The sequence below is a fragment of the Macaca fascicularis genome, chromosome 17, assembly GCF_037993035.2.
Source record: "Macaca fascicularis isolate 582-1 chromosome 17, T2T-MFA8v1.1".
NCBI classification, from domain to species: Eukaryota; Metazoa; Chordata; class Mammalia; order Primates; family Cercopithecidae; genus Macaca; species Macaca fascicularis.
This window is the reverse complement of record NC_088391.1, coordinates 27630001-27642280: the sequence shown is the minus strand read 5'-3', so window position 1 is coordinate 27642280 and position 12280 is coordinate 27630001. Positions and strand designations below refer to the sequence as shown.

Here is a 12280-nt window from a genome sequence, read left to right as displayed (position 1 = left end):
ATAAATGTAAAATTTCCAAAATAAGCAATTCATAAGTTTTAAATTTGTGTGCCATTCTGAGTAGGGTGCTATTTCACCATCTTGCTCCATCCCACCTGGGACATGAATCATCCCTTTGTCCAGCGTCTCGGCTGTAGACACTCCCAGCCGTTAGTTACTCAGTAGCTGTCTTAGTTATTAGATTGACTGTCTTGGTTTCATAGTGCTTGTGTTCAAGTCACCCTTATTTTACTTAATAATAGCCCTAAAGTGCAAGAGTAGTGATGCTTGCAATTTGGATATGCCGAAGAGAAGCCATACAGTTCTTGCTTTAAATGAAAAATGGAGAGTTTTCATGCTGAGGTTGTTAAGATTTATGGTAAGAACAAATCTTCCGTCTGTGACATTGTGAACAGTACATTTTGTAGTTGTTCTATTTCATTATTAGTTATTGTTGTTAATCTCTTACTACGCCTAACTTACAAATTAAACTTTATCGTAAGTATGTATGTATAGGGAAATCATAGTATATACAGGCTCAGTGCAAGAGTCTTAGAATGTATCTCCTGCAGATGAGGGGGGCTTCCTATGCAAAGAAACAAGGTACCATGAATGGGAACCAGAGGAAATAACAGACAGCAAGAACTGATTACTAAATATCAGGTGTTAAAATTATCAGACACCAATTATAAGACAGCTATATTTATTGTTTGAAGAAATTAAAATGAGCTTGAAGATAATCTGCAAGGATTATAGAAGATTTGAAAAGATCCAAATGAGCAATATGATTATCAAATGAAAAATCAGTGGACAAATTTTGTAGCAGTTTGAACACAGCAAATTAGTAAAATTAGTAAACTGGAAGATAGATCAGAAGTCATTATTCAGAATATAGCACAAAGAGACAACATGCTGGAAAATACAGATGAAATGAGTACATACTGTATGATTCCATTTATTTAAATTTCAAAATCAGGAAAAACTAAAAATTTGTATGCAAGATGCATACATGAGGGCCTTTTGGGGGGTGATTATAAGGTTATATTTCTTAAGTAGTAGTGCGTGACTGTACATACATGTTTTATGAACTTTTCTGTGTATTATGCTATGTAATAAGTAATAACAAAGATTTTAAAAAATCAACTTGGTGATTATTTTAAAGATAAGGAAATTAAGACCCAGGGGAGTTAAGTGGCCTTATAATCTTTTGACTTCATTCTGATGTTTTTGCTATTACTCCCAGCAGCCTTTTCTCTGCTGTTTATTAAAAACTTATTTTCCCGTTATTATAACTGTGTGCATTTAAGTTTCACCTTGTTGCTTTGAGGTAGAATGCAGTTTATACTTTCCAAATAGATTCTTTTGTAAATGACTTTGGTGGAATGGGGAAGTTGATTAGTTTTTTGCACCTGAATTTTTAGATTTCATTTGTGGAAGCTGTGCTACATATATTTTTGTATAATGAAGTAGATGTCGTAAAAGCTGGTTGTCTTTCTTTTTATTTGCAGAAGGAGAAGTCTTTACCTGGGGTCATAATGCTTATAGCCAGCTGGGCAATGGGACAACTAATCATGGTTTAGTGCCCTGTCAAATCTCAACTAATTTGTCAAACAAACAAGTCATTGAAGTTGCCTGTGGGTCTTACCATTCTTTGGTGCTAACATCTGATGGAGAGGTGAGAATAGTCAGCATAAAGCTCATTGATTTTTTTCAATAAGATTATGTAGACTTCTATAGTAGTCCTGGAAATACAATCATCTGATTAAAATAACCTCCCTCAAATTCAGCCTTATTTTTGGTAGCAATTCACAGTCAGGGTATTGATGTTGTGACATTTATCTGTACGTAGTAAGGTCTTCCATAATTGCAAAATTTAAAAGGAGGTGTTGTTCCTTCTCTGTTGCTGTAGTAAAGAGGTTATTTGCAATAAGAAAAATCCCCAAATGCTGAAAAAGATGGCTAGGGCAAAGTAGATACTTTTGTGTTATGTGTTATTTAATAGCAATTATTACTGTTCATATAGATAACACCAACCACCTAATTTTATAAAATCATGTACGTTGTGTAAGAATGAATTTTGTAAACACTTCTCTGCCTGTGTTGTAAGGATTTATAGATCTGAAGCACTTTGAGAGGGAAGACTCGGTGCCACAAGTACATGTCAGTGTCCAGTTGAGACACTTTATAAATTAATGTGTTTCATTTACTGGTCTTTCCTTTAAACAGGTATTTGCCTGGGGTTATAATAACTCTGGGCAGGTAGGATCTGGATCAACAGTTAATCAGCCAATCCCTCGAAGAGTCACTGGCTGCCTACAGAATAAAGTAGTTGTGACCATAGCATGTGGGCAGATGTGCTGCATGGCGGTAGTGGACACGGGGGAGGTAAGGAAGTTATTTTACATCTTGCTTAAAAACCCTGTTTGCCACATCAGTCTCGTGCTAGTATGGTATGTCCCACATAATAGACAACTTGCTGGCTGTTTACCTCTTGAGAGGATTGAGGGTGTCATTTTCTCTCAGGTCTATGTCTGGGGTTATAATGGAAACGGGCAGCTTGGACTTGGCAGCAGTGGCAACCAGCCAACCCCTTGCAGAGTGGCAGCTTTGCAAGGCATCCGTGTCCAGCGGGTACGTCCACTGTCAGTTTGTGTGCGTGTATTTTTAAGTCTTCACTGGCAAAGATATCAATATATTAAAAACATAGATTTCTTGGCAGGATGAAAAGTTTAGCTGCTTGGATGTCTTCATTAAAATAAAGGTTAAATCTCTTTTTCCTTGAATTAAATTGCAGATGTTCAGAAAATTTCTGTTCCAGGGCACTGTCACATACCTTTTGGAATATAAATTGTTATAAGCTTTCCTGAGGAAGCTTTGGCAGGGTGTACAAGAGCCTTAAAAGCCTTTCTATCCTTTGACCTGTAGTTCTACTCCTAGGGAATTTCCCTGAGGAACCAACAGTTCCTGTAACTCTCTTACAGAATTAGTTAAGAAGATATATATATATATATGTATATATGATAACTTTAATAAAAAACAATAGGTGTAACAGAATTTACTAATCAAATCATAAGTTAATGATTAGCTAAATTATGCCAAGTGTATATGCTGGAGATGATGTATACAAAGAATTTTTAATGATATGGGAAACTGCTATGTGTAATGTCTAATAAAATGAAGCAAGATACAGAACTGCTTATACAACATGGTCAGTAAAAAAAATGCTATAGGTGCATATCTCTATGTCTAAATAGAAATAGAAAAAAAAGCCTCTGATCTTCAGAGAACTTTTATAATTATATTTTTCTATATTTTTCAAATTGAACCTGGTTTACTTTTATAATCAAAAAAGAAAATAATTATTTAAAAAATACAAGTGTCGTTTCTGACATTCCCCTCGTACCCCTTGATTTCTGTGAGCATTAAAGCTCCAGTGAACTGAGGCAGGTGCTCACGCCAGGGGACTCATGACAGTCTTACTGCAGTTCTGGCCCACGTGTTCTGGAAGGGTGTTGGTTAACTTAATGCTTGCCTCTACGGGTAGGCTGCCTCTTTCTTTTTTTCATTTTTGTTTCTTAACCTACTTTGCGGAAGCAGTGAAATAATGACTTCTGTTTGCAGTCCTGAGTGGATTTTTTTCCTTCCAGGTCGCCTGTGGCTACGCACACACATTAGTATTAACAGATGAAGGCCAAGTGTATGCTTGGGGCGCCAATTCTTATGGGCAGTTGGGCACTGGCAATAAAAGCAACCAGTCCTATCCTACTCCCGTCACTGTGGAAAAGGACAGGTAACATGGCCATTTTCACAGTCCCCACACTGGTCTGTGGTGATTGTGATTAAACAGGACTTAGACATAGAGAGAATGGTGGGGAATGTACTGCTAGTGTTAGAATAGTATTTAACAAGAGTATTTATTCCTTTATAAAAATTGGCTTTGGAATTGTTGGGGAGATTGATTGTATGTTAAATATGCTATTTTCACTTACCCATGTTTCCTCTATACTTCCAACAGCTATTCTAAGCAAACTGCAATGACTAAACTTGCAACAGCTACTCTGTTACTCTTCTCCCTTACAAATCACCCTTTTGCCCTCCTCCTTTCCCTGTTTTACATTCTTAAGGTGATGTCGATAACATTCGAGGGCGCTCTTCCCTGGCTTAGGAAAAGGTACCTTGCGTGGGGTATAAAGCTGGTCACTCAGCTACATAGAAAATTTGCCGGTTGAAAAGGATAAGGTTATTTCATTACTTTTAACTCCCAAGCTGTCACTATGAGGAAGAGTAAAATGGTTAGGAAATTAAGATTTAGTTTTGTGCACTTGTTTGCAAGGTTGTGTTATGTAATTAGCACATCCAGAATTAGTTTCCATGTTATTCTGATATTTTTGAAAGCCTTTGGAATTTCTCAAGCATGGTCAGATCACTGCCTTTTCGCTTTCCATTTCTTAACAGTAGTATAGCGCAAAAACGTTTCATTATCTTTTCTTTTAAACCAGGGTTGCAGTCATCGTAGAAACGAATGCTGCTATTTTTACTGCATATATCTTTATTACATTTGATTTTAAAAGAAATATATAGACAAACAGATTAGCTCGCACTTATATGCAGTGTTTTTCTAATTTTCTGTTGGAATACTTAACAATGAAAATGAGGAACGAAATTGCCATTTTTCAGCTGCCTCAATTTTCATTTGAGTATTGTGAACTTGGCTGACTTTCTTTAACCTACGTTTTAAAAGTTTTATTTAACCAATTTAACATAGGTTATTTTAATAGGTTAAATAAAACTTTTTTTGTCAAAAACCTTAAAATTTAAGACCCCTGGCCCCTTCAGAATAGGGAGGAGGGACAATAATGGAGGCAGGAGGTGGTTCAGGCAGATGCCTGCAACTGTTCATTCACACATCTTGTAAGGTAGCTTAGAGCTCCTCAGAAGAGAAGGGACAGTCCTGAGGCTTTGAATAACCACAAAAGTACCTCAGTTGATAGGGACACTTAATATTTAAACTGAAAAAACAGAGTGAAAGGATCAAATAAAGATGGCATGGAAATAAAAACGATGGATTTGTATGGCCTGTTTTTTTTTTTTTTGAGACAGTCTCCCTGTTGTCCAGGTTAGAGTACAGTGGTGCAATCACGGTTCATGTAGTCTTGACTTCCCAAGCTCAGGCGATCCTCCCACCTCAGCCTCTGGAGTAGCTGGGACTACAGGAGTGTGCCACTATGCCTAGCTAATTTTTTTGTGTGTTTTTTTGTAGGGCCAGGGTTTTGCCACGTTGCCCAGGCTGGTAGCTCCTGGGCTTAAGCAATCCTCTTGCCTTGGCCTCCCAAAGTGCTGGGATTACAGGTGTGAGCCACCGGCCCATTACTTTTTATGGTGCTCCCACACTTACCCAAAACTTTAGCACATCTGTCCCTGGTCTCACAGAGTCTGCCATCATTGCCCACCAGTGACTTGCTGCATTGCACTGCTGGTCCCTGATCCGGAATGATCGCCCAAGGCCTCTGACTCACGTTCTCACTGGGGCAGAGGGATTGTGGGGTATCCAGGTAGGAGAAAAAGCAGCAGAGAAGCAGGTAATGGGAATGGAAGCTGTGTGAGTGCCAAGTTGCTTAACTGGATGTTGGGAGTTATCTATTGCATTTCTGTCTTTCTTAAACTGCAGTTATTTTTGAATTATAATTTGGCTATAAAAATCATGGATGGGCCTAGGCGCTCACGCCTGTAATCCCAGCACTTTGGGAGGCTGAGGTGGGCGGATCACCTGAGGTCAGGAGTTTAAGACCAGCCCGGCCAACATGGTAAAACCCTGTCTGTACTAAAAATGCAAAAATTCGTTGGGCGTGGTGATGCATACCTGTAATCCCAACTGCTTGGGAGTCTGAGGCACGAGAATCCCTTGCCCGTGGAAAGCAGAGGTTGCAGTGAGATCATGACACTGCACTCTAGCCTGGGCAGTAGAGTGGGACTCTGTCTCAAAAAAAAAAAAAGGATGGATGAATGTTTTAAACGAGATGTTCCTGATTTTCTCAGTTTTCTGTACTTGCATTTCAAGTGGTGATTTCTGAACTTGCACAATTTCAACCAGGCACTCAATCACAGGCGTATTGCAAGGGAGGGGTTTATAGGTCTGTGCTGGGACTTGTTCTGCACTTCTCCACCCTTTCCAGGAATGGAAAGTCAAGTATATGTCGTAACTTATCCCTCAGGAACCGGGGAGCCTTACTTCTGACTCTTCGGGGGCCCATTACAGGAAAGCCTGACTAATTAGGAACTGGATTGAGTATGGGGTGGGGTGGGGTTCAGTGCTTAGTTATCTGTTCACAGAAGTGGGAAGGAGAAACCTGTCTACATTGTTTTCTTTGCTGGAACAACCATCCAAGGGAAATCTTTTAAAATCTTTCCCAGAAAAAGATTTTATTTATGATGGAGAATACTGATATTTGTCAGCCATTTATGTTTACATAAATATAAATTCAATGATTAAAATGATTGTCTTCTCCTAATCCAGTCATTCCCAATCTTTCTGAAGTTTCAGTACCTTGGCCACAGATTGACCAACGTTTGTATCTTTGTTCTTAACGTTTCCTAACAGCATATTTTAAACTAAACTGATGTAAAGCTATCTTTTCCTTGAATTTCTGAGAATTCTTCGACTTCTGAGGTAGTCGGTATAATACTTGGGCTCTTACAAAACCAGGATTGGGAATCCCTGCTGTGGATCTGTCATCTTTGCTGTTTCTTCTCCAATATTCTTGTCCCTCACAGATGACCTTTCACCCCTCCTCGAGGTTTTCCGGTTTCTATTCTTTCTCTCTGCTTTTTCATTTCTAGTACTTCATATCCAGTAAGCTCAGTGCTTGTAGTGGATCATTCCCTTGAGGTGACACAAAACCTGTTTATTATCAACATGTAGTGAATTTTTTTCCCATTAAGATTGGCTACGAAATAAAGTGTGAAACATGCCAGGCATCCTGACAGTAAAGGTGAGCTCAGTTGCTAGTCATTGTCTGTTGCATGTCTGACTGGAAAATTGGAACGTCAGCATGTGCTGCTTGGTATGAGTCCAGTTTAAAAATCGATGATGACTTAGGCAATGGCAGGGTTCCTTAGCAGTTGCTTGGATCACAAGCCTAGACCTGAAGGTACCCTCTAAACTTTCTCCACTCTCATTCCTGTAGTAGCCACTGCAGCCAACCAAATCCGCGTCCCACCCCTGACTTCCCACGTGGAGCCGGGTGTGCCGGGTATACGTCACAAGGCCATGCCCGGGGTCGGGCGGCATCATGTGGCCTTCCCTGACCCACCCTTTGGCTCTGTCTGTCCCAGCCCTTCTCTAGAAAGTAGTGTCCCACTTCAGGTCACCAGCTGCTCTAGGGGCAGAGGCTATGCCCTTTCATGGACGCTAGTAACAAATAACGTATCTCAGAAGGGAACATAGGAACCGCATTATTTGGCTTTTCTGATGTTGGGCAGATCAGTGAAGGATGCTGTTGTGCTCCAGTCACTGACATTTTTCATAGAACGTTACCCCAGAGTACACAGAAATGATTCCAAAAAATGTAGAAGTCTTTGCCTAGTAAGTCACTGCAGAAGTGCTGAAATCTGAAGAAAGGAAGAGCAGCTCATGAATGCTTATCTCCACATTGTTCACTGGGCTGTCCTAACCTCCCCTGCTCCCAGAGAATACCAGATGGCTTTACAGTTGAGGTGGTTCAAACGCAGAAGGCCCTTTTTCCTTTCATTACTTGCTCAGTTATCTGAACATTGGCCCCCACACCTGCCACCTGGCCAGCGCGGCTTCTGCCTCCCTCGGCACTGCCAGGCGGGGCTTTTCTTAGACTCATCCTCTGGGCCACCTCCAACTCCTCTCCCTCCCTCTGCATTAACATCCAGGCCACCCTCATTAGTCCTTGGCAACCTAGCTTGGGTTGGCCTCCCCAGCCAGCCTTCCAGACTGTTCTTTCTCTCCCTTGCAGCCTGTCTTGCACACCACTGTGACCAGGTCCGTCTGTCTGAGAATACCATTTCCTCACATCATGGCCCTGTTTACAAAGCTGTTTCCCATTTGCCTATCACATCAGATCAAATCGGAACTCTTCGGCTCTGGATTGAAGCCGACGCCACTGTTCCTGGCAAGCCTCGTTGCCCTTCGATCCCGGCATTGGCCTCCGTCCCTGTCAGGCCTCGTATGATGCTGCTCTCTGGCGTCCTGCCATCTCCAGCTCTGCCTGCACGTTGCTCCTGCATTTCTCTCCACCTCATAAGACTCTTATTCCACAGCTCTGGCCAGGCCAAAGCATACATGGCCCAGTTAGCTCCCTTTTACTTGAAATATTCCCTGAGGAGCCCCTAGGTATTTTTCTTTACTCACCAGAGACTTGTAGTCAGGGCCACACTGATATCATTTGGGAATTATTTGCAAAGTCACAGCTCTGGACTTCTCTCTCCAGCTACATCATGAGTTTCTCAGCTAAATCACAGGCCCACAGTTCCTGCTGCAGCTGGTAAACACTTTCAGTCACGGAAGGAAGCCTTTTTCGGTTCTCAGCTCTGCCAAGGAACTTATTTCATGTACACGAAACCACCAACTGTGAGAGGATGGCTGCCTGTATCCTGTTCCCCCTCATCTTTTTTTTATTTAAAAAGATGGTAAAGCTGATTATAAGAATTTAAGTAACATGGCCCTAGAACTACACTCTGACTCTGAGCCCTGTGTCCTGCCCACAGCACCAGGCCACGAAGACGTACCACGTCGCTACCCTCACATTTGCTTGTAACTTAGGAGGCTTGCTAATAAAATCGATGGTAACAGTGGATGTACTTCTCTTTTAATACATTTATTCTATTTCCTTCTCCCATTTTCCTTATTTGTTGAAAAGAATGTGCTGATTGAGAAGCCAAATATTATTAACCATTTTCCCCATCTGTCACGGTTCTTTTGCACAGCACTGGATTAGGCCGGGAAATCAGGAAATATCAGGAAAAAGATTCTTCTAGGGAAACTCTTACTAATCTGAATTGATCACTAGAAATACATGGTCTCTACCTAAAGGACGCTTTGTCACTTAAAATGCCGAGTACTTGTCATAATGTAAAGAAACCTCCATTGTCATGCAACCATTTGCACCCAGACATTGTGCCTGGTTGCACTTAACATTTTATCATTTGATTCTTACACCAGCCCTCCAATGTGATGAAACCAAGGCTCCTAGGTGCTAAGTGACATTCCCCTAGTCATGCAGCCTAGTGGTAAAGCGGAGATTCAAATCTAGTTTTTGTTTTCCTTTGAGCTGGAGCTGCAATTAAAAAAAAAAAAGAAAGAAAAAACAAACCTAGGTTTGTTTGACTCTAAATCCTGAGCTCTCTACTGTGGGCCATCGTAGCCTCTTTTCCTGTAGTATTTGTGTGTGGTTTTCAAGGGCTAAGAACGATCCTCTAATAAGTCAGTGAAATTGCCACCCGTGAGAACAGCATGTCTCAGCCTCTGAGGCGAGCAGGCACAAGCTCCAGGTTCTGTGATGACACCTCCCTCCTGGTTTGGGGGCAGCTGCCTAAAGGAGGCAGCGTGGGCTCATCCTCACCCTTCAGGTGCTAGTCCGTGTCAGTGGGGCCTTACACAACTCTCCTTTGTGTTGTTGAGTCTTCCTCAGTCAGCAAAGTGACCCACAGATTATATTCAGTAAGACACCATGCTATGTGCTTAGAGAGAATTAAGCCAGTGATTAGGCCTGCCAGAAACTGGCCATCGCGCTGAACAGGTGAAACGGATGCATAAAGAGTAACAGGGCCAGGCTGGAGTGGTGTGGACAGGAAGTGCTGCAGGAGCTCAGGTGAGCGGGAGACCTCAAACTTGGGGCGTTTGAACTGGGCCTTAGAAGATAGGTAGGATTTGTAAGGCAGAGAGAAAGAACATTCCTGAACAACCATGGATGAAGCCATTGAAGGGCAGTGAGAAAGCCCATTTGTTGAAGCAGGGTGTGTGCACAAAAGTGACTTGAGAGCTGGCTGTTCAGAAGTGACACCAAATCATGGATGGGGTTATGTCTTGTGTCAGGATTTTATCTGAGGGAAGCCGCTGCCCGTGTGAAAGTTCTGATGAGAACGGTGTTCCAGGAGGATGGTTAACCTGCCAGCACTGTGTGAGTTGGGGCAGAAGGGAGAGTCTAAGGCAAGGGAGACCTGGGAGGCTGTTACAGGGCCCAGATGCAGGGTGTGCCTGACCCCCCAGTGGTGGCTGAGGGGAGACATTGCAAAGCATCTTTGTTATTTAACTGGATATTCTAAAGAAAATGGTAAATACGGAGGGAGAAGTCAAAGTTGACCCTGAAGTTCTGAGCCTAAGTCTGAGGATGCTGGTACCATTGTCTGCTGTAGCAAAATCAAGATGGGGACTTCCCCTGGGTTAAAAGAGTTTACCCTTTTCCTTTAATCTGTATGGTGGCTTATTCTGATAGAAAAGAAATTACTTCCAGGGGAAACAATGTTTTTCCATTAAGAAGTGTTCCGAGGCCGGCTACAGTGGCTCACACCTGTAATCCCAGCACTTTGGGAGGCCAAGGTGGGCGGATCACTTGAGCTCAGGAGTTCAAGACCAACCTGGGCAACATGGCAAAACCTGGTCTCTACAAAAATTAGTCAGGTGTGGTGACTTGCACCTGTAGTCCCAGCTGCTGCGGAGGCTGAGGTAGGAGGATCGCTTGGGCCTAGGAGGCAGAGATTGCGGTGAGCCAAGATCCCAGATTGTGCCACTGCACTCTAGCCTGGGTGACAGGACAAGACTCCTCTGTCTCAAAAAAAAAATAAATAAAAATGTTCCGAGAACTACCTCCTCATCAATCATGAACTTAGAGCAGTAGAGCGTATCACATGGTGATCCTAGAAAACTGCTCTCCTGGGTTCCAGGTCATACAGTCCAGTGTGGTAGAACTACTGCATTTACTCTGTGCAATAGGAGTTGGAATAGCGTGCTAGAAATCGGTGAAGTCTTCATTAAAATATTTATTTATTGGCCCTCAGTCCAGATGACCCAAATCTTTATTATTTTCTTCAGTAAGTAACGTTTTAGGGGAAAAAATTTAAACCACCCTTTTTTGGTGGGGGGACCACTACTCTCTTGGGTTATACTTGAATTTCAAAATAGGATGGTACATATTTTTATAGGCCTACTGGCTAGAAGTGGTACAAACAGATTTTCATGAGTTATAAGTGCCATTGAAGTGTGGCTTAAATGTGAATAACGGTTTGGTGCCTGATAATTTAGGAGATGAGGTGTATGAGTCATGTGGTAGTTTTTTTTTTTTTCTTTTCCTGACCCTTTTTGTAATTTTATGATGTCCCACATCAGTTAAACCTGAGTGGGGGAGGATACAACTTGTTTCTGCCTCTGGTCACTGTGCTTATGTGGTGTGTATTTGTGAATTTAGGATTATCGAGATTGCAGCCTGTCACTCCACACACACGTCTGCGGCCAAGACACAGGGTGGGCACGTGTACATGTGGGGTCAGTGCCGGGGTCAGTCCGTGATCCTCCCGCACCTCACCCACTTCTCCTGCACCGACGACGTGTTTGCCTGCTTTGCCACTCCCGCCGTCTCGTGGCGCCTTCTCTCCGTGGGTGAGCTCGTCACTGTCCATTTGGGGGATGGCCCGAAAATCTGGGAAAGAACTCAGGGCTTTACTTCGATAATGAGGATTTTGTTAGGTGCACTCTCATAATTTATTTCTCTCTGATGGGCTTCTGCAAAAGGGAACTAATTTTATTTTCTTCAAAGCATCAGAAACCAACACTAGTACTAAACTAAAAGTAATTTTATTTGACTGCTTTTTTTTTTTCTTTAAGAGAGAAAGATGGGTCTTGCTGTGTTGTCCAGGCTGGAGAGCAGTGGTGCAATCGTAGCTCACTGTACTCTTGAGCGCCTGGACTCAAGCAATCCTTTTGCCTTAGCCTGTTGAGTAGCTGGGAGTATGGGTACCCACTACCACGCCTGGCTAATTTAAAGAAACTTTCTGTGGAGGTGGGGTCTCACTGTGTCACCCAGGCTGGTCTTAAACCGTGAGCCTCAAGCCATCTTTCTGTCTCCACTGCCACCAAAGTGTTGGGATCACAGGTGTGAGCCATTGTGCCCTGCCCTTATTTGACTGCTTTTTAATTTTACCGAGAAACTGTGTCTTTTACTTTTAGCTAGCATATTTGCTCAAATGTTTAAAATTTCATTCAAAATTAGTGATGTGGCTTGGGACTTTTTCTTATTATTTTGCCAGATTTATAAGCCGATGTGTGTGAGATTCTTATCCT

General features: G+C 42.2%; 1 protein-coding gene across 23 annotated transcripts in view; it reads left to right on the top strand.

The window, feature by feature from the left end:
* The window catches only part of RCBTB2 (RCC1 and BTB domain containing protein 2), a 44567-nt gene that overhangs the window by 18895 nt on the left and 13392 nt on the right, over window positions 1-12280 (top strand). For 8 of the 23 annotated variants that reach the window (XM_005585840.4, XM_005585839.4, XM_005585836.4 and 5 more), the window contains 5 exons: window positions 1488-1654; window positions 2206-2364; window positions 2503-2610; window positions 3627-3769; window positions 11409-11599. In XM_005585840.4, coding sequence (XP_005585897.1) covers window positions 1488-1654; window positions 2206-2364; window positions 2503-2610; window positions 3627-3769; window positions 11409-11599 — 768 coding nt within the window. Of the gene's footprint in view, window positions 1-1487; window positions 1655-2205; window positions 2365-2502; window positions 2611-3626; window positions 3770-7961; window positions 8802-11408; window positions 11600-12280 lie in introns of those variants that run through there. The other 15 variants (XR_012426950.1, XM_074022023.1, XM_074022022.1 and 12 more) reach the window with 4 other exon arrangements.